The sequence below is a fragment of the Pogona vitticeps genome, chromosome 2 (genome assembly GCF_051106095.1).
Source record: "Pogona vitticeps strain Pit_001003342236 chromosome 2, PviZW2.1, whole genome shotgun sequence".
In the NCBI taxonomy this organism is placed as follows: domain Eukaryota; kingdom Metazoa; phylum Chordata; class Lepidosauria; order Squamata; family Agamidae; genus Pogona; species Pogona vitticeps.
This window is the reverse complement of record NC_135784.1, coordinates 72791203-72818113: the sequence shown is the minus strand read 5'-3', so window position 1 is coordinate 72818113 and position 26911 is coordinate 72791203. Positions and strand designations below refer to the sequence as shown.

Below are 26911 nucleotides of genomic sequence, written 5' to 3'. Positions count from 1 at the left end.
CAAGCAAGAATCTTCATAGTTTTTTAGTAACTATTATTAAGTGGTGACAGTATCTTCCAGAGCAAATTAATGTCTTGGAGAAGCCAAAGTGCTGATGTGTGAACAGCCTTAGGTAGTTGCTCCACAAACTCTGTTTTAATTACTCTTTATTGTATCTGTTTTGGATTATTTTATTTGCTTCTCTAATCATCTGGTTTCCTCTACTGGTGCCTTGTTTAATACTGTTTCCCCAAAAAGTGCTGCTGCTGCCACCAAAAGAAGGCAGAGCTTTCAGTTAGAAGCTTAGACTCTGAGAAATCAACTACAAAATACAGGGAAGAAAAACAAAGGGCAAGAATGAGATCAAATCTGCATTCCTCTTCAGTGTCTGCCTAAAATTATGGACTGGTGTTTTGATAGCATTAAAGAAAATGGTTAGTGGCTTCTCTGCTCTTACTTTTGCAGATTAATGAGACAATGGGATCAGATCCAGAAATGCAAACTGTTACAGACTTGCATTACCTTACTATTGGAAGTGGGCCATTAAGCTTTCAACTGGCCCCACATTATCCAGGTGCAAAGCCTCCCCTGAATACAGTCAGGACTCTCAAAAGGAACCTTTGCTAGACATGACATCAGACCACAACTTTCTCACTTCTCGAAAAGTTAGGGATATTTTATAAGACGTCAGCTATACTTCCTGCCTTCTGCAACAAAGTTGTGAATCTTCTACTCCTATGACTACTCAGCAGGGCTGTGTTAAGAGGCTACATGGCTCAACCAGAAGTCATATACTGTATGTTACAGTAAGGTTTATGGTGGTGGTGGAGGCAATAGCCAGAGTTGTGGCTTGATGAGAATGTCATTCCACCTAAATACTAGTCAAGGTCTTAACATTAACAGGTCTGCTCAAGTCTTGTAAGCTAAAGGCTTTATTTTTCAACCCAATGTTAGATTGTCTTCTTTCCCCCAGTCTTCCACATTTCTCAGCATTATTGTATTTTCAAGGGAGTTGTGTAACCTCAATTTAATTATTTTAACTTCTAGTAGGAATTCAAGTTTAATTTGATTCAGGACCTACCTATTTATCTTTCTGGTTGCTCCTATCTTCACAGGGGGCACTAAACAGTCCCAGCCCCCAGTAGTCTCAGGAAATGAGGTAAGCTGTAATGGGTGTAGAGTGAGAATTCATTGAAAAACTGTTCACCTGGCCCAACCAAAAGGTACTGTTCACAGTTCAAAGATCTCACTAGTGAAGAACTTTAGTCGTGTCTGACTCTTCGTGACTCCATAGACCAGAGCATGCCAGGCCCTCCTATGTTCCACTGCCTTCCAGAGTTGTGTCAATTTCATGTTGGTTGCTTCGCAGACACTGTCCAGCCATCTCATCCTCGATCATCCCCTTCTCCTCTTGCCCTCACACTTTCCTAACATCAAGGTTTTTTTCCAAGGAATCTTTTCTTCTCATGAGAATAAAAACACTAACAGCATAAAAATCAAATGATGCCAAAAGCAGTTTCCCAATAATAGCAGGAGAGGAAATAAACAGACTGAATGAGTCTCTTAAGGCAGACCACTACTCCAGGTCCTTCATCTTGGCTGCTCTATCCAAATAGATTTGTTGTTGTTTAGTCGTTTAGTTGTGTCCAACTCTTCATGACCCCATGGACCAGAGCACGCCAGGCCCTCCTGTCTTCCACTGCCTCCCGGAGTTTGGTCAAATTCATGTTGGTAGCTTTGATGACACTGTCCATCCATCTCAGCCTCTGTCGTCCCCTTCTCCTCCTGCCTTCACATTTTCCCAACATCAAGGTCTTTTCCAGGGAGTCTTTTCTTCTCATGAGATGGCCAAAGTATTGGAGGCTGAGCTTCAGGATCTGTCCTTCCAGTGAGCACTCGGGGTTGATTTCCTTTAGAATTGATAGGTTTGTTCTCCTTGCAGTCCAGGGGACTCTCAAGAGCCTCCTCCAGCACCACAATTCAAAAGCATCAGTTCAAAAATTTCCCAATACTGCTCTCATATTTAAATAGATTCAAATAGATAGCAGCTATTTAAATATGAGAGCAGTATTGTCATTCCTTTGAGCTAGCAGAGTATGAGGCATGGGGAAAAAATAGCCACACAGTAACATGGAGAGATCATGTTAGTGTCATCAGCCCCCCTTCGTTTGTTGTCTCTTTTGCACAAAAACTAACACTTTGTGTGATAAAATCACTCTAGAAAAAGGTATCTTTATTACAGTTACCTTCTGTAGCTACAGTCAGAAGATTAAAAAAATGGAGAAATGAAGTTTCCAACATGTGGAAAGACTCTCCATGTTTGTTGTTTGGAGGAAGATCAGAGAGAGAAAGAGATATCAAAAAGGGGCTTGTCTCAAGGTGGGAAAATAATGTTACCAATCAAATTAGTGCCATAGGACAATCACAACCCCTCCCCACAATACCCATTGTTAGTACATGCAAGATTGATGTCTCAAAAAGCAGAATATCCAAGCAGACCCAGAACAAAAATAGCTGTACTCCATCTTAGCTGCTAAAACAAAAAAAGCTATTTTTAAATATAAGACACAAAGGAAAGTAATTAGGGAATAATACTGTACAGCTGTTTTGAGATTTGCACATGATTTGGTGATTCTGGACACCACACTTCAAGAAGGATACTAACAAACTGGAACAAGTTCCGAGGAGGGAGGCTTTTCAAATATTTGAAAGGCTGTCATACAGAGGAGGGGCAAGATCTGTTCTCGATCATGCCAGACTGAAGGACACGCAACAGTGGGCTCAAGTTAAAGGAAGCCAGATTTCTGTAGAATACCAGGAAAAAATTCCTAATATTAGAGCAGTATGACAATGGGACCAGTTATGTTGGGAGTTGGTGAGTGCTCCAACACTGGAAGCATTAAAGAAAAACTTTGATAATCACCCAGCAGATATGCTTTGATTGTATTCCTGCACTGAGCAGGGGGTTGGGCTTGATGGCCTTGTAGGCCCCTTCCAACTTCACTTTTCTATGATTCTATGATTCCTGACAGTGAACTCACCATTTTCTATGACTGGGTTTTCTTTTCTTTTGTGTTCTTTCCCCCTTCCTAGAAGTATATTTTTTCAGAGTTTTGTAGTTATGCATTACAGGGATGTAAGTTCTAACACACGACTGAAGACTGTGCAGCTGGAAGCCCCAGTCATGGCTCCCTAGTAGCTCCCGAACATTCTTTTTTGCTGAAGTCTTCTCAGTTAAAAAAATGATGGAACATACAGAAGTTGCCAGGCAGCACAATGGGCCATTTACATTTTTTTCACCAAGTTATTGTAGAATGTAGTCTTTTTTAAAACCATTCACCTTCTTTATTGTCAGTTCTACTTTTGAAAGAAAGGGGCAGGTACAGCTCCACTGAGATTGTGTGGGTACTTAAGGATCTGTATTCCATTTTCCATTAAAGAAAGATCTTTTCTGGTCTGATATCTGTAGTGTGGCTGTACACCCCCTTATTCACTCTACCAAATCTCATGGTTCTTATATTTGTCAACAAGTGCCATATTTTTATTTTTGGTATGTATGTATGTATGTATGTATGTATGTATGTATGTATGTATGTATGTATGTATGTATGTATGTATGTATGTATGTATGTATGTATGTATGTATGTATGTATGTATTCATTTCTTGGCTATCGTGTTTTATAGAAATAACAGTGGCTGGTCTAGTTGATCCACAATTTTGGAAAATATAAAATTCAGCTATTACTCAGAATTTTCTCCATTCCTAGGTTTGTTTATAGCTGGAGAATTGAAGGAATGAGAATCTAAACATTTTTTTATATTAACAATGGTGGATATTAATTTAGATAGCATTCCAATATAGAAAAACCAGTAGAAACTAGATGGGTAGTGTTTAATCTATAAACATTCTATAAAGGATTGTTATTAATCATAACATTCTGATGTACGATACGAGGTATTTCCTTATTGCTTTTCATCTGGAAGCATGGTCAAAACTGGTGGAAGACCCTTACCGCACATCCCCTCTTTGACACCTCTTCCCATGGCTGCCCAGTACAGGCATTCTGGAACTAAGAGTAGGCTGTAACTCTTCCGTTCAGTGGCCATCTCTCACTGCCTTATTGCCTCTTCTAAAGAGATGAAGATCTGCCACTCTCTGTCTTTTCTCTCAGTTCCTTTTCTCAGACTGTTAACATCTCTCTCTTGAGAGTGGGCTCAACCCCTCCACTCGAGGCTATGTTCTTAATAAGCCTGGTAACCTTTGTTTAAGCTCAGTCTTTATCTCGAATTATTGCTCCAGAGAACAGAACAATAAGGAACACCTTTGGCTATTAACTCATCTAAGCGAGTACCTAAGGCTGCTGTCATGCTGGCAATAAGAATGACATTTAAATCAATGTAGAATTTTATCATTCATATGATGCAAGAGTGAAATCAATTTATATGGGCAGCAAAGTGAGGTTCTTTTTTTCAACTGGCTAGCAACGGCTTTTCAAAATACCCCACTCATCAAATTGATTCAGTTCAGTGCAGTTTTGTGGATGTGGATGCTTTTTAAATTTGTGGATATATGTGCATTTATGGTATCTATTGCACACTGCACATTTATTGGTACTGCATTGTATCTGTAATTTAGTAACCATAGCTTTTGTGTTTCTGGAATCCATAATCTACAGTTATATAACTAGCATTAGCATACTGATGACGCATTATTATCAGTTATTAGATATTATGCATAGCCTTTTCACATCAGCTGTTTACATTTTCTATTTATCTTATTCATAAATATGGTATATTCCTCTGTTGTGATGCTCAGTGTATTCTGTGTCTCATATTGGAGAGATTCCCAAGAAATAGTCTCAGCAAGTTAGCACCTCTGGTGTACTATACTAGGATGCAAAATCTGAAAATGTCACTCAAAACACTTTATTCTTTTACAGGTCTTACAGCTCTCTTAACAACCAGTCAGTTGTTTCGTCCTTACTTCACAAAAAAGAGAGAATAATTGGTTTTGTTTGTTTGTTTGTTTGTTTGTTTAATTTCGACACCAGATGCCTTCGTAGGAATGATCCTCAGGATACCTTAACACTGCGATTCTTACATACAGTGCTGTGGAATTGCCCCCAGGATGCATTTGTTCCTTAAAATCATGAGACATCTAAAATAAACCAGTTAATGCAGCTTTATCCAGTTGAGTTCACAATTAATTATATTGGGTTTCTTACACTAAGAATGCACTACGGATCTCCACCACTAGCTTGTGGTTTTGCTTTACAGCTTTACAACAATGGGATTGTTAAATCCACTCTACTGAAATAAACTTAATTTATACTTTGTGTAGTGAAATGACAAGGTTAAACATTTTCTCCACCCTGTATTGAGCACTGAGTATCAACTGACTGATTGAATAATTATTAGTACAAACATTTTAATTCATCTTCTTGTTGTTGTTAGAACCTCAGTTTCTTTCCACGTACAGTGGTGCCCCGTATAGCGAGGTTAATCCGTTCCGGATTAACCTTCGCTATACGAAAACATCGCGGTGCGGGTAAGCAAAGCCTATTGGAACGCATTAAACTTAGTTTAATGCGTTCCAATAAGCGTGGAAACTTACCCCTCCAGCGATGTTTTCGCTCCGGCGGCCATTTTGGAGCCGCCGATCAGCTGATCGGCGGCTCCAAAATGGCCGCCGGATGGCCCGAAATGCCCCCCCGCAGCGTTTTCGTGACCTCCGTAAGCAAGGGGAGAGCGCGAAAACACTGATAGGGGCCATTTTGGGTCATGCGGCGGCCATTTTGGAGCCGCCGATCAGCTGTTCGGTGGCTCAAAAATGGCCGCCGGAGGCCCCAATCGTCGCAAAGCGAGTGCGGCGATTGGGGCTGATCCGTATAGCGATCCCCAAAAAGGGATCGCTATACGGATTCTTCGTTAAACGGTGCGCTCATTAAGCGAGGCACCACTGTATGTGTATGTGTGTGGGTAAATAAGCAGGAATTGCCCTCTTACATATTTCTTCATTCATGTCAAGAGTGTTACATAATTCAAAATTATGGACATATGTGGAATATGACTAAAATTACAAATTAAAATGTTGAGATAATTACACTCTGTGTCGATAAAAATCAGTGTCATTTGTGGTTCTAAAAAAATGACCATTGAGTCATTTTGTTCTTCATCAGGTTTACAATGCATTGCTTCTGGAAGTTAAGGGTTAGCTGGCTGCATGCCGTTGCCCAGGGGATGCCCAAAAGTACTCAGAGTGCTTTTTCACTCTTTGAGGAAGCTCTGTCTCTGCCTCCCCTCAGTGAACTGCCAAGAAATAATGGAATTTTTGCCCTTTTGGAAGCTCTGGAGGCTACAAATGCCTTGAGGCTTTGTGCTTGCCACCTCTGTTCTATACACTCAGCAGGCAAGTGCTATGCAATGCTGAGATCTGAGCCCTTTGATCCCCTGCTCTTTCTTTGCAATACTCTCTGGAACCATAGCATGGTATCTCTGTTGCATTTCAATCTGACACCATGCTTCCTATAGACAATTGTTTAGTGTTCTCCTAATTCAGTAATATTCCTATCAGTTTATAATTTCATTTTTGCCTTTCATTCCAATTAATCTCTAGTCCTGAATTGTCAAATGCGTCAATTTCTGTCTGGATACTCAGCAGCAATATCTTGTGCTACTGCAGGTTCTGCATGACCAAAGAGTCCCCCCGATGAGCACAGAAGGTTGGTTTTTGTGCTTTACTGGAATAGAATGTATGCTTAATACAAAGCAAGAGATGGCAAAGGAAATACCACTTCTGTTTCCTTTTACTACAACCCTTTGGAGACTGCTGCCATGTATATTGCTGTGGATCAATGGTTTGATGTCAACAGAGATAATATTCACTTCGTTCTAATGCCTTACATGCCTTTTCATCATATTTTCTATTACCGTTCAAAGGCAGCAAAGTCCTGTAGAAAGGGACATTGGGCTGATTATCTGCTGTGTAAACAAATATAATCCAGTCCCTATTTGAAGGATGCTACAGTTTTTTGTCTGACTTTAGGTTTTTTTCCCCCTGAGGTTGCTTTTGCATGGCATATAAATATACAGTATTCTAATCCTGAAGGATATACTGTACAAAGGTGTAAGATTAGTGAATGATAATTCCAGGTCTCCCAGAGCCTTCTTTGATAAAAAGGCTGAATCCAATGGATTTATGAAGGAGCGGGAGAAAATAAGCCAAATATATAAGAAGTGATTGTCTCTTGAGTAGAACTTAAATGTATGAATATTTTGGATCATGAAGCGTTTCTAACTCTGACAGATGCTTACTAAATTTTCTGATCCTTATGCTCTGTTCCTCATTTTTAAATACAGTATATCTCTTGGATGTGTGTGCATACCAGATACTTGAAGCATTATTCAATTCATCTGAAAATTTGGGAAATAATATTTCTTGCAAACTTTTCAGAACTTCAGCAGTGTTATATGTCTTACATTTTTTGGGAGTAAAGGCATTGCAGTTAATAGAATGGTTTGTTGATGTACTAGGTACTCTTACATTACCTAGTCAGTACCATTCTGGAGCCTGCTGCAGTAAACGTGGCTCAATGTTGTAGAAGGGCATGGAATGAATTTGAAAATTTGGTGAAATATATTCAGTTACCAAAGGTACTCTGCTTTGTTTCCAGAATGCAGTGTTGTGGCAGGTTGACCAACAGCTCCCTTATCAGCCATTGCATTGCGAGTGGGAAACTATATATTCCTGAAGAAGCCATCTCCTCTTCCTTGCTGCTCGGCTGTTTGCCAATCAGCTGAGTAGCTGTGGTTCAACATACTCCTTGTGTTCTCCCCATCCCTGCTGCTCTTCTGATTGAACTGCTTTGCAATCAGCTGAACAGCAGCAGGGTGGGACATCATGGGGAGGGAAGCAAGTGTAGGAGAGAGGCTGTAACACAATGAGAGAGATAATGAGATGCTGCCCCTTGAGCCCTCTCTTCTTTGCTGCTCAGGGGGACATGGAGAGAGAGAAGGATAGATGTCGGGTGGATGGGCAGGTGGAGGAAAGAAGGGAGTGGACTGATGCATGGAGGTATATGTGTAGGACATAGGGAGGTCACATACAATTGAGGTCACATACAATTGAGTTTGTTTTTGTTTTTTCTACAGTGTTACTAAGGCTGTTAAATTATCCCTTATTTTTCCCCATCTGCCATTCTTGTCACTCTTCTACATTGGCTTTCCTTGCATAAGGTATACAATTTAGGGTTGAAATTGTCCATATTTGTCCTTTATAAGGCATCTGACTGGATTTACAAGTCTGCGGAGATAGGAATGTTGTTATAATTTTCCTGAAAATGTTTTTATAGTTTTCATTGTAACTGGGGATGCTGTGTGGGATGTTGGATAAAATCTTCTCCGCTATGCGGCTGTAATCCAGCATGTCTTTTTAAATAGCTAGTCCTCTGTTCTTTTTGAAAGGGACCACTAGGAAAAGACCCATACAAAGCACAGATCCTGATAATTGGGAATAAGGATCACTTAAGGAGTGTGTTATTCGGCATGGCTTTCAGACAGTGTGAATCTTTGATGTCATATCTATTCGATTTAATTGGTACTTTCTTGAACTCCTTTTATTTGCCTTCATTTAAATCCATTCACTGTCCTTCCACAATAGTTTTCCTTGATATTCTCTCTTTTATATTTTCTACTGGATGCCACATTCTGTTCTGCTTTATAGTCATCTATCCTGGGCTCTTCTTAATTAACAACATTGTTGATACTATATGAAAGCTAAAGCCATATAATTATATAAAGGTCAGCTGCATTGTGGTGGCAGGGAGATACCTTGTGAAATACCCTGCTTTCTTCAAACAATTCAAAATATAGTTTGGAAGATAGCTTTACTCTCAATAGCCTTGAGATTTGTATGGAATTCTGGGTTTTTTATGATTTAGCTTCCCCACCACCACCCCAGGGTTGAATTGCAGTTCCTGAATGTGTAGTTTGTTATTAGAGTTATTTTTTAAAAAGTTATCCTGCATCAAAATGAAAGATTTTACACAGGGAAAATGCAAAATTCATACCACATGTGTCTGAGTTTCTAAAGAAATATCAAGTATGTAAAATAAGAAAAACTCCACATCTCTCATTGTTTCTATTTATTTTTTCATACTACTGTATATTGCTATGTTTATACATTTAACTGCATATAGTTACTCTGTTTCTTTTGGCCCTAAGGTCAGTAAGAGCCATATTGATTCTTCTAAATGTTATGAGCTCTGAGGGCCATACTCATTTTCACTACCTATCACATGCAAACAAAAATGTCCTTCTGGATGAGACCAAGATTCTGTTCCCACAGTGTCCAGAAGCTAGTGATAACCCATGAAGAGGATGTAAATGTGTAGTGCCTTACCATTGCATGTTCTTACCCAACCAGTATGTATGGCCAAATTGTCCTTGATAAAGAAGGTAATATATAGCTGTGTACACAGCTAATTTTGTGTGTGTAAAGAGGATTTAGGGCAACATTTCTTAAACAGGAGAGCACTACAACACATTGAAAGCTGCCTTTCAATATGGCTGGAAATGATGAAACCTGCAAATTTCACTTCGAGTTTGGTTTTTTTTAAAAAAAAAAAGTCAGAAATCTGACAGAATACATTCAGGGCTTTGCTATATATTTAAAGTAGCTCTTTGGATCCCAGCTATTCTATTTATCAACTAATTAACAGGTATTGCACCTGAATTTTAAGTGCACTTACTCTTAAGCAGGACTAACCATTCAAGTCTGGAACTACAGTATTACGTCCATTTGAAACAAGACAGAAATGTAGTCCTTCTGTTATGACACTACATGCTAGGCAAACTGTTGTTGCTGACATTGACCTAGATTTCTTCTTCTCTAAACTGCATCGCTCGGAGCTACTGGCATTTTGTCAGTGCTGTTGCAGAACTTTAGGGACTGAAGGGACAGTGATGATTTAGTAGCTGGGAAAATGAGTGAGGTGGTAAAGAATTCAGAGGGTAATGGCTGAGTGGTACAAAAAAGAAGGAGTTACATTATTATCTAGCTAGGATTAACATGTGAGCTGGAAAATCATTTATTGGTTGTAATATGCATCCTTATATTACAATTTAGAGGTTGTAATGTGTTTGCCTTGTCTCTACTTTCCAGTAATGCATTTTGTTTGGACCATTGTAATAGACTGTAGTCCTACAAACCTGTAGTTTGCCATTCATATGTACATAGCTGCGATATCATTATCAAAGCATAACAAATTAATTTCATTTTCATTTTCTTAAATGTTCACATTCTACTATGACTTATATTTTTGTTATTATAATATAATCTTCAGAAATGCATTAAATAATAGAAAAGAGAGTAAACACTTCATTGGACCCGTTTCAATTTTGCCATGGTGTGTTCACATTGACTACTCTAATCATAGCTTTCATGGGAGTTGGTGTTTGTTTGTTTCTTTCTTTGTTTAATAGTATCTTTTCTTTTTAAAAGAAAAAAAGGTTTCCATGTGTGAGCAGTTTAAGTGGTGAACAGGCAATTTAAGACTGAACTGTGTAGGAAATAGGTGTTTTGCAGCGGAGGGGAGGGGAGGTCTTTTCAAAGAATAATCTTTTTTCTCCTCTAAAATCCATGGGGACCAAGAGCTCCCCGTGTTGTCAGTTGTTGTTGGTGGAGAAAGCAATATGAAGACATATAAGCTCAATAAAAAAAACAGTCCTCCAGGTCTGTGCTCCGGCTAGAGATGCTGAAAAATAAGAAGAAATTGGAAGCTTTTAGGCAAGGAATAATTAAATCACACTCGTAGGTGACTGGAATGCAGAAATGGGAAATAAGACAGAAGAAAACCTCATCAGGTTTTCTTTTCAGGCAAAGAGTTAAAAATGAAGCAGGAAACTCACAGAATTCTTTGAAGTTCAAAATGTGTTTATTGAGAATACATGTTTCAGGCAACCAAACACAATAGTACTTGGGGAGGGCTCCAAATGACGACTATAGAAATCAAATAGGGCATATAATTGGAAGCAGATGATGGACAAAACTATTCTTTTTCCAAAAACAAGACCAGGAGTAGACCGTGATTTCCAGTGAACTGTTGATAGTAAGAATTAGAGTAAGGCTGAGAAAGAGCAGTAACAAGCTATGTCAAAATACAATTTGAACAGCTTTCCTGTTTAAACAGTTTCCTTGTTGAACAAAACAGATTTGTTCAACAAGTCTACCTTCAACTGATCATCAACAAGAAGAATTATGGATTGAAACCAAAGATGATCAGGGAAGAATGCAAAAAGAGTATTCTTGTAGCCAAAAGAAAGCCTTTTTAGATGACTGATGGAACTCTTAGCATTCTTAATGGCAGACAAGAAGCAAAAGTGTGACAAACTTTGGATCAGAATCCTAAGTGCAACTTTGAGCAGCTTGCATGTAAGGATAGAGATTGTACAAGATTTATTGCAGAAAAATAGAAGAGGAAAGGAAAAATGAGATCTCTTTCATAAATGCCAAGAAATCAGCAATTCAGATCAAAATTAGGGATGCTGAAAGTTCAACAAGGGGATATCTTATATAGGATAAAATAAGGAAAAAATGGAAACAATATGGTAAAGAAGCTACATAGGAGAGATGCAAGCACAACAGATTCCATGAAAGTCTTTTGATTAGAAAAAATCTAGTGAAATCTGCTCTCAAAGGAACAGTAACGGCATTGGCTTGTGGCCAACTCTATGACATGACATTTTCATACAAATCCTCCTCCCAAAAAGAAGGGGAAATAAATAATTTCCCCCACTAAAATCAGGAATATCCTTTCCGTGCTAATTGCTACCCTTATCTTTCAAAAACTTTGCAGGTTTGTTACTCAAGAATACTACTGTGTTGTCATTTTCAGAGCAATGGTTCAAAAGAAACTGGAGGATTGAAGTGATGTGTTTGAAGACTTTCTAAATGTAAAGGCAGTTCTTGTACAACATTCCTTGTGCCTATTCATCTGAAATTTGGCAGCCTTAATTTCCTTCTGAAAACATCTTCCATTTATACCAAGAAATAAAAAGTTATTGACAGTTCTATAGAAAAAAGCACACTAAAATGCATACTAGAAAATCCATACATTCATTTCTCTGCAAGTTGGCAGGCACTCCTCCGGGGCTACCAGTCTTTTCTCACACAGAAGACAAAGGTGAGAGCTAGATTTGAATTTCTAGTAGAAAGTGAAAACATCAGCTTTCCAAACTTTTAACATAGATTTGAGGGCAAATTAGAATTCAGCTGTCGTTGAATCACTTTAACCAAATTGAGCTACTATCTGTGCTCTGACTCAGGGTCTAAATCAAATCTTGTGGAAAGTGTACACCTCTTTAGGATGTCAGATCCATTTGATTCACTTTCACATTGTTAGTTCTCTCCATTGTGTGAGGTTATTGAGTTTTCATACCTGTTCATTTCATGCAGCCACTGATATATCAGATTCAGCCAATATTTTATTCTGCTGAGCAGAAAGTCCTGCAAATATGATAATGAGGAATCATGGATGGATGTAAATCTTTGCTTATTTCAACTTTTCTGATGACTGCAAGTATTGCTCTTGTCAAGAACAGGGTGTGTTTACTTCATGGAGATCACCACTTGTGTGCAGCTCTTCGTGAACACTTGTGCAAGCAATGCTATCCTGCATTGCTATGTTGGCGAGACTTTTCACTTAGTGGATGATCAGTAGCTACTGACTTCTGTAGCTAAGTGATAGTTGGGTCCCTCTTTAATTTCTTAGCCAGGATGCTGTAGAACACCTGCAGAGCATGTGGGATTTCCTGATCTCTGTTAGCACAGTAAGGCAAAAGATACTTTCTTGACTGAGCAGTGTAACCATAATCACTCACTTGACCATCCATTGGTATGACCTGTTTGAACAGGATCCTGAGCCTTGTCTTTAGGAGCTACAATATTAAGCAAGAATTAGAACATGAAGACATTTAGGACTTTAGCTGGCACTAAAGTATTCTGTTTCCACTGAAGTAGGGTTTTCTTAAGACCAAATTGTGTTTAGGATAAGATCAAGGCAAATTTTATGAAAGGACTTTTAAAAGCATGACTTTGATAACTAGCCTCTTTCTTCAGTTTTAATGAGGATTAAACTTGCAGACATGTATTAGCCTAAATATATGAAACAGTAACTTTAAGGCTCATTTGTGATACTGTTTTAAAAGAAGGAATTATGCCCATATATGCTCAAAATGAAACCAATTTTGAAGCAAAAATTTAACCAGCAGGTGGCAGTGATTAACTGCAATCTTAGGTATTTACTGTTAAAGATTTTGGCAATACAGTATTTTATATATGTTGAATGAGTAGTGTTGCTTTTAGATTCAGTGTACATACTGAATCCATTCAAAATGTGCTTTGTCATCTCACATGTTGTGTTGTGGTGGTGTGCAGGGAGGAGTTCATTGTATCTTCCAAATATCTCTGACCACATATGTGTAGCCATGTGCATTTAGACTCATGAGAAAAGTCATTCAGCTTACTAACAAATGCATTTGGAAATAGAGAAACATCTGTTTATATTTTATTCTCAAATAAATGAAGTGCAAATTGATGGAATAAAAACACCAGGCATTTTTGATCCTCTAGATTTATTTTTTATGTATTTATTTATTGGTTCAACTTTTATACTACCCTGTTAGTGTAAACATAGTCTGGGCAGTTCACAACTGAGCAAGGCATAATTACAAATCATATAATACGAAAACCACAATATACAATAAATACAATAAAAGCTCTATTACTAACTGAAATTAGAAAACCTGTATTCAAATAAAATTAAACAAATTCAAAACAGATTTAAATATTTCAGGTCAGTAGTTCAATACTAATAGAAGTCAGCCCCATGTAAAGAGTTTTACACTAATCTATTTAAGAGATTATCAGCACATGAACCAATGTTGTTAGGCATTTCTTACTCAAATAGGGGCACAGCTGAGCAATCTACCAAAGTTGATTAAAAGGCAGTTGTGGCCACAGCTTTACACCTCCAAAGAGAGAGATGGGTCCAAGAGTGGCCCCGAGTTGTGGACTCAATCCTTCAGGAAGAGGCCAAGTAAATATTCAACTAATCAGTCTGATAATATTCCCAACAGTAGGATCTCCATCTTTGGTTTCAATTTATTGGCTCTTGTCCAGTCCATTGTCAATGCCAGGAAGCACTCAAGGACCTGTACATCATCAGCTGCAAGTGAAGAAAAGGAGAATGAGAGAGCTGTGTGTTGATTCCAAATCTCTGTATGACTTCTCCCAGCTTTAATATAGAGATGAAAAAGCACTGAGGAAATGAGTAATCCCTGAGGGACCCGATGATGATGATGATGATGATGATGATGATGATGATGATGATGATGATGATGATGATGATGATGATGCATTTCTCCCAACAAGGAACCCAAAGCGACTCACAACATTAAAATCCACACAAATAAAAACCCAGTAATGAAGATCCCGAGGGGCAGACATCCTCTCCCCCTGAGATGATGGTGAGATGAGTAGAGGCTGGTGGCTCCTATGTCATTGAGCAGTGAGTCAGTCAGTTTCAGGTTTTAGTCTGGATTTTAAAAGGGGCCACCCAAGGTGCTAGAATACTTTAGATAGCTTTTCTAAAATTTGGACTGCAACTAGGTGTCAATTCACCCCACTCACTGACTGAAACTTCACTTAAAGAAGAATCAGTGATCATACCTATGGCATCCACTTTTCTTATTTCTGTGGACAGCATAATTCAATTTATTTGTCCTGAGGATGTAAACTGGTTGTTTTACCAGTTCCACACCTCCAGAGAGCTTTCATAGTTGATCAGGGATTTGAAACCAGACCTTCTGAGTCTTGAGTGGCACAGTGGATTTTGAGTGTCATGAAAAGACTGCCAAATGCTACCTAATCTTAGAACTGCAGAGTTGGAAGGGACGCTGTGGATCATCAAGTCCAGCCCCTGTCAAGGAGGCACAGTAGCTCTGCAGCCAGATTCCTAAGCCACTGAGCTATCTAGCTGTTACCAAACTATCCAGCAGTTCTATTTAGTTTGTTATTGTATTTTTTCACTAGCAGTGGTAGGGGGAGGTGCTTATGGAATTTTCTTTGTCTTGGACCAAAATAGCCTGGGTGACTTTGCATCTTAACTTTGAAGGACTGGGTGGCAAACTGGAACACCTGCCCTGGCCACATCTGGGTGCCCCTTTGGGTGGCAAACTAACTTCTCCAGGCCCTCTGAATTTGGAAACTTGCACAGGTAGAAAATGCAGAATATAGTTAGGTTTCTGCAATCTGATTGAATTATCATGTTCTTGCAGTTTCTGCATCGGCTTCCAGTTCTTTTCTGGACACAATTGAAAGTGCCACCTAATCCTTGTCATCATTATTTTCAATAATGTTTTTTTAAACCAGATAAACAAAGAAAATAGGGGGTTCAATCTCCATCCAGCTTTTGGAAACATAGAATGGATCCCACTTATAAATCAAGTGGGTAAGCTTCTCTGTGACTTGGTCGTGTGCATATCCTGCTGGAATTTTTAAAGAGCACATTAAAATGGTGGAAGGCTCTGACAGAAAAAATATTTATTCATATTAAAATCACGGAATATTTTCTGAGGGTTGGAAGAAGAGTATAATTTAGATCCAGCTACACTGTAAAATATATGCATTGTCTACTTCATAAAAATGTATCAAAGATTTTTGACGGTGTTCACAAATCAACAAATCTAACATGGGCCTTTCATCCTATACTATTGTGTTATGTGCAGTTAAGTTGCAACTGACTTATAGTGAACCTAATAGGGCTTTTGATCTAAATGGGATATTTAAGGATTGGTTTTACAAGTTCCACCCATCTCTCTTCCCCACTGCACCCCATGAGATTTGAACCAAATTTCCGGAGTCAGAGTCCATCACTCTATCCACTGCACTACGCTGAGTGAAATGTATTTCACTTCCAGTTAAATGCTCCATTCTGGTTCACTGCCATTTTGCATCATGATATCACAGGATTTCAGGTAGCTTAAAGATGTTTGTTCTATATTAGTTTCAGACATTGTTGAAACAAAAACTAAAATTAAATGGATTTATTTACTAGAATATAACTTGGATTAACAACAACAACAACAACAACAACAACAACAACAACAACAACAACAACAACAACAACAACAACAACAACTGTGTGGCATCATGTTGACTCTCGTTTATGGTGAATCTTCTCCTGGTTTTCTGGATGTAAAATTCCAAGAAGTGGTTTACACTGTGGGCATTCTGGGACCATATACCTTGCCAAAGGCCATGCCAGCCTGGTTGTTCTTTTGGGAGGCCCAGTGAAGAATGATATTTCCAACCCCTGGCTCTGAATTCAGTTATCTATCTCACAAGGTTACCTTGGATTGTTATCTACTTATTTCTACACAAGAGGGCAGCAGAAACCAGCAGCTGTGTGTTTCAGCTTGTATGTTTTTCTAAAACCCATAAGGGATAGTTGTGAAGACAACTATCTATTACCTCCAAGAGGTAATAGATAGTAACTATTACCTCCAAGAGGGCTGAGTAGAACATTGCATTTTTGTTTGATGAGAAACAGAGGCTAAGTATCAAAAAAAAAAAAAAAGAAACACATTAAAGTATATGCTGACACGTTGGGAAAATGTTTATTGTTTGTGAAAGTACCTTACATGTTTTTGTTAATTTTCTTATAGGCATTCAGCATTTCCTCTCTTATTCAAATCATTACAGCCCTATTAAAAATAACATGTATCCTTTATTATAAAAAACGACAGATTCATTGAACATACAAGGTTTGCATCAATTTTTAATTTCTGTTCTGGCAAGCCCTGAATATTTTACAGGAAGCAACAAGAAGCTTAGAATGTGTGAGCTTCTTGAAACTATTCAACATGTGATCCACACATTCCAGGGCAATAGGCTGGGAAACAACCATTGTTTCCAGTCATGATTTGCAGCTAAATTAGATTTTATATAATGGGAACAAAAGGGGGGGGGGGAGGAAATATGTTCTCATTTTTAGAGCTGGACAATAAAATGTTCTCAAGATAATTTGATCAGTGTTAATTCTACTGAAGCTGTGTTAAAATGAAGCTTCAGTATCTCCACTGTGTTAGGTTTCAAAAACAGTATTCACTTCAGTGACCAAAATATCCTTTGGCAAAATATTGTGTCTTTTGGTCTCCCATATAGCAGAAAGAGTGCCTTTTGTACTTTTACAAATTACAGGTTATAATTCCAAAACAGTTTGTACGCCAGACACATCCTTAAAAAGAACTCAATTGAGCCTATTTCTGTTTGCCATTTGCCGGCAGCATAAAAGGTAGTCTCTTGTACTTTGAAGTTGAAACGATGTCAATGATGATTCTGTTAATAGTTCTTCCTGGGCATTTATTTTTGGCCACTCTTAGAAGTGCAGCCCTATATATATATATACTCAGATAAACCAGTCGAATACCTATAATGTTCTATATATTGTCAGCCAAAAAGAGGAAAAACACGCAACCTGATAATAAAATGGCACAGTGAACACAGTAGACGTATCTCCAGTATTCCTGGAAACAACAGTAAAGCCTACCAATCAGCAACTGTTCTGGCACAACCATGCCTCCATAACTAATATTCTGACACTAGAACAAGCCAATCTGTTAATCTTAAAGTTGCCATACATTTGTTTGTTTTTTTGTTGCTGTATGTCAATGAGGAAGGAGATCCTGCATAACATAGTGCAAGCAACTCATTACTAGGACAGAGTGGAAACCTCTTGAACTTCTGGAGGTGAGGCACTATCCCCTGCTCTGTCAATAATGTCTTTCTATATAGTACCTGATAGCTCCCTGGGCAGGATACGCACAAAGAACACACTGTCCTGATTGGGAGAATACTGCTGATAAGCAGCCAAGTGGAGGGATCAGGACTGGCAACAAGAGTTGCTACAGTGTGAGTGGCCTCTCCAACATGACACAGCAAGCTCCTTTATTAGAGCAACTCAACTTTAAATGAGCCAATGCGGCTCAACAATAAAACTTGGGAACTTTTGGGGCACCAGGGAATTGACTGTACTCCCAAACAGTCCAAGTTAATAGACCAAGTCAACAACAGTCCCTTACCGGGAGGAGAGGAGCCCCGCCTCATCTACCAGTTCATCTACCAGTTCCAAAACTCGTCGCAGTTGAGCCAAGCACAGAGTGCCACAACATGGGTCTTGAATGCAGGCACTCAGCTGTTCCTGGATTAGCGTAGAGTGGGTGCCTTCCTCAGCTACTCCCTTATAGGCACTGCTGGCAACACCTGCACTCTATATGTGGTATTCTTCCTTGGAGGCATAGCCAAAGTTTCTACGGATGTGGCTGGGCTCACCAGACTAAAAAAGTGCATAGGGAGGTTAATAGGAGAAGGAGGGTCAGTTGGGCAGCATTGGGTATGCTTTCAATAGGGTCCTTCCTGTAGGGTCCCTTGCCTCTCCTGCTTCCTTCGCCAGCATTGCATTCTTTGCTGATTCTATAGGCACTTTGCCTCACACAATCTCACCTCATTTTGTGCACCGGTGCTGCTTCCTCTGATAGCATGAGCAATGCCCAATATTGGGGTCCTGATGAAAGATCATCTCCCAACCAGCCATCAAGTGCCCTGGCAGTGGCAGAATGTCCTGGGCTTCGAATACCTCCTAGTTGATGGCATCCACCCAACAGTTCACTTCGTCCTCTTCGCTTTCCTCCCTAAATCTCCAGTCCAACATGGCTATACAGTGGCCTCCAAGGCATTGTCTACATCGGTGCTATCCGTGCTCTAGTCCACTGGTGCACTGCTGATTGAGAATCTCACCCTAACTCTTGGGGAGATGGGAAACCCACTCTCACCAGCAGGGGGATTGGTGCCAGTCCCCCCTCCACACACACACACAGAAAAATGTGTCTGAGGCAGTGGTCTTGTTCACAAAAACTCACATTAAAATATAGCATTTCATCTTTAAGGCGCCACAATGTTTTTGTTGTCTTTATTTTTTATTTTTGACAGGAAAACGTATCACCATAAATGCACCTATAACTGTGTAGAAATAAAAGGATACTTCATGCTTTAGCAACTGCTATGGACAGTCAGACCATGGGGCACAGAATTCTGGAAGAGATGGGCGTTCAAACCAATTGGTGATCATGCCCATATTCATCTCTTGCACTTTTTAAAATTATTATTATTTATTATTAGACTTAATACCTTGCCTCTCTAGACAACGTCTACCCAGGGCGGCTTACATGAATAAAAGCACAGGAATATAAACAATATAAAAACCATCTAAACCACAATTTTAACACTTATTTCTAAACAGCATATTACCAAGATGGCATGACTCAAACAAGAAAGATAGGGATCAGCTAGTTGACTGGAGGGAAGGACTGCCTGAAGAGCCAAGTCTTTAAATGGCTTTAAAAAAAAAAGAATGACAAAGAGTGAGAATTCCCAAGACTTAAACCCAATTGCAGTGTCATCTGGGCTGCTCCCTAACCACTCAGCCACAACAGGACACATTACAGGAGCACTTGTTTTGATCGGCAAGACCAGGCAGAAGGAGCATTGGGACTGCAGGAGAAGCATTAGCTGACTGAAATGGGTTACAGCTAACTCCCAATTTAAATCAAGCATTCAATCACATCCTGGAAGATATCCAGCATCAGACAAACCCTACGCTTTAGCTGACTGCTAGGAGCAATAGCTTAGATCCTGCATGGGCCAATAAATCCTTTTGGCCCAGTTCCTTACACCGATAACTTCTGTGAGCAATTCATCTCTCCTCGATAGTCTACATGGCAAGCCCTTCTAGGTGGTGTCCCAACAAATGTCTTTATCTTTGCCCCTCCTTAGCTCTTCCTCCTCCTTATCCCTATCAATCTGTGATCCCCATCTTTATCCCTTGCACACATCATCAGCTGATTCAAATGCCCTGGCAGCAGTACCCTTTCCACTTAAGTATCTTTCAGGTGCCTTTCTCTTTCTGCTTCCCATCACAGTTCAGGAAAACAGGAAATGAGTTGTCTCAAGGTCTTTTTAAAAAGCCACACAAATTGAGCTGTTTTCTTTAGGCAGTGGTTTGGGAGATGCAGGAAGAGATTCCTTTGGTTTCAGAGTCCCACTTTGGTCCCGTTCATTGGAGCTGAGAAAGCTGGACTTCATTTCAGGATGTTTCATCTAAAAGGATCCTTGCCATACAACATGAGGGGGAGGAGTACAAATCTAGCATGGCATCACTTTTCTGCAGTTCCTAGGCCAGCTCCTTAACCCTCACTGTAACAACTGTTGGGAGCAACACCAAGGATCAGTATTCATATGATAGCTGTCTCTGCCTTCTATAGTACTTACTATTCATAGAGAGAGAAGAGGTTGTGTTTTGCTCTGAATTCAATTGCCATTGCATCTACCACTCCATCAGTAAACATAGGTTCCCTTTGCCAGAAATGACTTAGCATAACCACACACTCCTTTTTCACAGCCAAACATGACTATTTCTCACCACTCTATCTATTTTAAGTACTCAGGATATAGGCTTGTTTATGTTCATTGCTTGTTTTGCAATAAAAATGAACAAGCGATCAACTTTGAAGTAAAGTTTAGAGGAGTAGTGAAAATGAAAGCAAATAAGTTCAGGAACTCATTACACAGGCATCTGAGTAATGACACATCCTATTATGAGCCCACAAAATTCTCCAAACTTGGCTCAGTATATGCAGTGCTGTGGAATTCTAATCGCAGGTCAAGCTGCAAGCCAAATGGTCTGTCCAAAAGAGGATGGGAGAGGAGGACAGACATCATATGGAAGAGATCAAGTGCCAAAGGCAGGAAGGTTAAATCAGATGCATCTGTACTAGAGTCTGTACTAGAGATTAGCACAATTTTAAAAAATTGCTAAATTAATTAAAAATGCTCATTCATCAATTTGCATTTGTCAGAATAATTGTTATTGTTTAGTCGTTAAGTTGTGTCTGACTCTTTGTGACCCCATGGACCAGAGCACGACTGGCCCTTCTGTGTTCCACTGCCTCCCAGAGTTAGATCAAATTCATGTTGGTTGCTTCAATGACACTGTCCAACCATCTCATCCTTTGTCATCCCCTTCTCCTCTTGCCATCACACTTTCCCAACATCAGGGTCTTTTCCAGGAAGTCCTCTCTTCTCATGAGATGGCCAGAGTATTGGAGCCTCAGCTTCAGGATCTGTCCCTCCAGTAAGCACTCAGGGTTTATTTCCTTCAGAATGGATGGGTTTGTTCTCCTTGCAGTCCAGGGGACTCTCAAGAGGCTCCTCCAGCAACACAATTCAAAAGCATCAATTCTTTGGCTGTTAGCCTTCTTTATGGTCCAGCTCTCACTTCCATACATCACTACTGAAAAAGCCATAGCTTTGACTATGCAGACCTTTGTCGGCATAGTCAAAGGCCTTGTTGTTAGCCATGCTTTCTAAGGCCCACTTGACTTCACTCTCCAGGATGTCTGGCTCAAGGTCAACAACCACACTATCCGGGTTCTCCGGGACATCCAAATCTTTCTGGTATAAGTCCCCTGTGTATTCTTGCCACCTCTTGTTGATGTCTTCTGCTTCTGTGAGGTCCCTACCATTTTTGTCGTTTATCATGTCTATCTTTGTACCAAATGTTCCTTTAATATCTCCAATTTTCTTGAACAGATCTCTGGTTTTTCTCTTTCTACTCTTTTTCTCTACAGGATATCTTTGCACTGTTCATTTCAGAAGGCCCTCTTGTCTTTCCTTTCTATTCTTTGGAAGTCTGCATGCCATTTTCTGTAACTTTCTGTATCTCCCTTGCATTTTGTTCCCCTTCTCCTCTCTGCTACTTGTAAGGCCTCGTTGGACAGCCACTTTGCTTTCTTGCATTTCCTTTTCTTTGGGATGGTTTTTGTTGCTGTCTTCTGTACAATGTTACGAGCTCCCATCCATAGTTCTTCAGGCACTCTGTCCATCAAATCTAGTTCCTTAAATCTGTTCTTCACTTCCACTGTGTATTCATAAGGGATTTGGTTTAGATTATACCTGACTAGCCCAGTGGTTTTTCCTACTTTCTTCAGTTTAAGCTTGATTTTTGCTATAAGAAGCTGATGATCTCTGAATTACTCAAGCCCCTTCGCCACGACAAGGCAGCAATCCATGAAGGGGGTCAGAATGATGTCCCTCAACAAATACAAATGAACTAATTTTTAGTGATTTTTGATTTGTTGATAAGTTGGGCTATAAAATGCCCCAACCCCAGCACCTAGAGACACCAATATTTCAGAGAAAATTCCCCTGACTCTCCACTATGGTTTTCCTCAGGCCACCTGCTAAAGGGCACTTTCCTGGGAGGACCCAGGAAATATAACTTAGATGTCTGAAACCCAATCTTCACAAAACTGGAGTGATTGTAGAGGAGAGTAAAGGGAAGCTTCCCTGCAATTTTGGTGTCTCTAGATGCTTGAGGTTTTACAAGGTTTTAAAGGCAAAAATAAATTAACAAATTGATTTGTCAATTCAACAGAAAAAAGTAGATTTGTAATTCGTGGTTCATCAACCTTGATGTATCATTAATCAAAATGAATCACCATTTTTCCGATTCATGCCCATCTCTAATTTGTACAGTGAGTCTAGCTGATGACTTATAGATAGACTGGCAAGTTTTTCCAGCTCCTAACTGCTTAACAACTGCTACCATAAAATGCCCTCCCCATACTTCCAGAATCCTTGCTCATACGTTGTTTTGTTACATGTGGAAGTCATTGCAGTGTATAAATCATTTTCAATTAGTACATGGCCTAGTTCCATCTAGGGACCTGCATGGTGAAATTGATATTGAACGATGGGCAGGTGATGCAGAAGAAGCTCATGATTACACTGTTAAAGAGGCAATGAACCCCCTTTGGATTTTAGTCTAGACTATACAGGAATTAGGGACATTGTGGCACTGCGGGTTAAACCGCAGAAGCCTCTGTGCTGCAAGGTCGGAAGACCAGTAGTCGTAAGATCGAATCTACGTGACGGAGTGAGCTTCCCTCACTTGTTTCAGCTCCTGCCAACCTAGCAGTTCAAAAGTATGGAAAAATGTGAGTAGATAAATAGGTACTACCACGGTTGGAAGGTAACTGCATTCCATGTCTAGTCATGCTGGCCATGTGACCACGGACACTGTCTTCGGACAAATGCTGGCTCTATGGCTTGGAAATGGGGATGAGCACCGCACACTAGAGTCAGACCAAACTGGACTAAATGTCAAGGGGAAGCTTTATCTTTTACCTTCATACAGGAATTATCCAAGATATTGAACTCTGTCATCAAACTGAGTACATCACATTGCAATGCTGCTTTAAAGTCAGGACTAAGATCTAGTTTGGATTTACTGTCCCCATGAAATCAGAGTCGCTGTCACAAGTTGGGTTGCCTGGTCTCAGGATGCCATCTAGAGTCTCGGGGAATTTCTTGTTCATCAGACAAGCAAATCCTAGGATTTGCAGCACCGGGGAAAGAAGAAGTAGGATTTTTTTTTCTGAAGCCTGTACAGATGTCTCGATCCATTCCCAATTGGTGTGGCAGGATGGATGGAGATAGTTGCACAGGCTTCCATCTCAGCCTAAATTTCTTTGTGCCTTGCATGTGTGTGGTGTCATCACGCCAAAAAGCGAAGAGGGGAGGGCAGCAGAGAGATCCAGTAGATGCACATGCTAGGGGTCATTGGGCCATTTAGCACAAAGCAGGGGGTGAAGCATCAACTGCATTTTCTCACGTACTTGTTGCACAAAGCCCTCTCAGTCATGGCACATGGCTTGGGGGGAAAACCTAGAGGTAAAGGCAAGTGATCAACTACCCACAGGCCCCAACATCTGTATAGGGCCAGGGGTAAAAACCCACTTGTAGCATATACTGTAGGTAAGGCTGCATGAGATGTGAGCATAGAAACAATGGTGCAGGAATCATAACAGCTGCTGGGAGTACTTTGCCACTTGATCAGCTGCAGAAAAACGTGCCTTTCCCCTCTCTTTATTCTGAGTTCTTCTATTCACTGGTTAGCAGGTATTACACAAAATTGGGGTCTATTTTCTGCAGTGCCCCTCATGCCCCAGTCAGCTGACCCAAGACCAGCTCTAGGGTCCTTCCCAACGATTGCCTACCTAGCTCTTGTCACATCACAGAGTCTCAGTTTTTGGCCTGGTTTCCTTGAATCTCAGGGAACAAAATAATAATGACCTAGCGACCTGACCACAGATGCAAAGAGGAAGGAGGAATTTTTGGATATGTTACTTGAAAAAACTCAGTGCTACTGTCAAGTTTTAAAAGTAAGTGCTACCACTCTATATACCTTTCCACAGTGGAAAGCTGAAATTGGGGTGGTACTACAGGTCAGGTGCCCCTGGTGATTGCTGCTAACAATTTAAATGCCCCTTCCATTTTTTGTATTGTTGGTTTTTCATATTGTAAGCTGCCATGGATCCCCTTGAGGAGAAAGGCAAGGTACAGATACTTTAAAGAAATAAATAATGAATACAACCATATATCAGCAACCATTTCTTTGCTGACCATTTCTTTGCCATTCAGTCTCAAAGCGAACAGTATCTTTCAGTCAGAGCATTCCTTTGTAAAATGGTCCAAAGGCAAGAGTGGGTGATAACTATATGAGAGTGCTAAGACAACAACAACATAGACATAAGACCCCTAAGGGTCTTCCTCAGACTGGGCACCACAATCCTGGAGGTGGTGCAGAAGAAATGAAGCATTTCTAAAATCACAGCCAGATATGTCGCTGAGGCTTCAGTGCTTAAAGTCAGTTTCAAAATTGGGGGTTGCAGTCGCGGGTCAGCGATGTACCTTCCGATTTCTCATCTGGTGGTAAAGATTCAAATGTGCCTCCCAGTTTACTAGACAAAGTCTTGACAATCACTCAGCAGCCCCAACCTACCTCCATGGCCATGTATAGAAAAAACATGGCTCCTTTTTTGGTTGAGAACAGAACCAAACAGAAATGTAGCAAACCTCATATCAGATATTTCAGGATAAAATTTAATTTACACACTAGCAAAGCCACCTGCCGCCAAATTAAAAGTATTACCTAGTGGCTGGGAAAGGATCTTTTCCTCAGTACTAATTAATATAGCACAGATTCCAATGAGCAAGTGAATTCCACATAAAAAGAAAAGAAGTAGCCGTAGCTTTCTTTCCAACACGCCATAAAACTATTTTTACTTCCCTCAGGAACACTTTGTTTGGTTAACAAAACTGACATAGAACTGCTGCCTTGGTCACTGTTGATTTTCACTTATATAGTAGCTGTAAATGAAGCAGGGAATCACAGTCCTCATCTAACAAGACCTTCTAAGAGACCTCCTATGTTTGATACTTTACTTCTTCAAACAAGAAAGTAATTTATACATTAAATGGATAAAATTAAACGTTGCCGCAAATTTCTCAAGTTCATATGCTGGGAATAATATGGCTTGATGGTTTTTTGATTTTTTAAATTTTTTTTTAGCATTGAAGGCGCCACTTTACTTTGGAACAGGCCCAATTTTTCAGTAAATAAGCACTTCAAAAGTTAGTCAGAGTTTAGTCCTCTGAATCTGGGAAACTAAGAACATGCTTTATGATGTTATGTTTGAGGTTTGGTTATTTTTTTGTTTTTTTTAAAGCCATGAATGATCTTTTAAGCCTAAAACATTCAGGAAGCTTTTAATGCTTTTCTACTTCAATGTTTAATCCTTTTGGGGAATTAAGTCACTGGAAGTATTTGTGGTCTCATTTTGTTTAACATTTTGCTAGACTCCAGATGGCATAATGTAATGTTCAGTATTAGTGTTTATTTTCAAAACTGAAGTCATTTGTTGAAACTTGGATCTTGCTAGAGATCAGATATAATTGCCTCATCGAGAGGATATTTACAAAGAAAAGGTGACTCCAAGGAAGATTATTTCACCATGATTATGATACGGCCCTTATATTCAATATCCAAGATAGATCCACATTATTTTCATATAGCATGCTTTTGCTGTATAGACATATAAAATATCCATTGCTTTCTTTTTGTTAAAAGTCTGTGCATTAGGCAAGTTTAAATGAAATGTAAAAAATGTATCCATTAAGTTGAATAATGTTAAAAAGTTTTTGCAGTGCTTGCTAAAGGATAATTCATTTATTGGTGGCATGTTTAAAATGCGTTCTTTCCTCTTTTTTAGGACCAAATCTTTTCGTGGGAAAAAGGTCCATGGCGAATATGAGATCAAAGTAGAACAGGTATTAACTAAGGAATTTACTGTCAATTTTGATATCCTCAATATTACTTTACCCGGGCTTCTGGAGAGGACACTCCTCGATTCAGAGCATGTTACCGTAGTCTCTCTAGACTGAAGGATGCCTATGATATCTTGAGCACCATCCCTTGCAGTGTGGTTGGCATTTTTCATCCTCGGTGTCAGGCAAAGGGTTTGCTAGTTATTTATTTGTTAGAGTTCTATACCAATTTTCTAATGCAAACACTATGTTAACTATTTTAGAATAGTTAAAATGTGAGTCGTATCATAAAACAGCATAAATACAAAACTTTATTAAAACACAATATTAAAGCATTAATTAAAACACAAAGATGTGCTTTCAAATGTATACACAGAATCTTTTTAAAAAGAAATCCCAAACATTCAGTATTTTATCTCAGATGTATACATGATGGGGGGGTGGAATGCTCCTTAGTATTTAGACCCTACTGCTCTATCCTTCAAGAGCAGTTGGTCACTTACACCAACTGAAAGGCCGGTCAGCTTGTAGATGAGCTTCAAAATTTCTAAAGGCACTTGACTTCCAAATAGGACTGATAATCCATGCATTGCATAAAAATCTCTTTCAACAGCTTCCTCTGGCACACTCTGCAATGACAGAGGAGC

The 26911-nt window shown here is 39.6% G+C and overlaps 1 protein-coding gene across 1 annotated transcript in view; it reads left to right on the top strand.

Annotated features, from left to right (window-relative positions):
* Positions 1-26911, top strand: part of SYN2 (synapsin II) — a 201446-nt gene that overhangs the window by 61481 nt on the left and 113054 nt on the right. The window contains exon 2 of the mRNA XM_020802549.3: positions 26210-26267. Within this exon, the coding sequence (XP_020658208.3) occupies positions 26210-26267 (58 nt within the window). The remainder of the gene's footprint in view (positions 1-26209; positions 26268-26911) is intronic.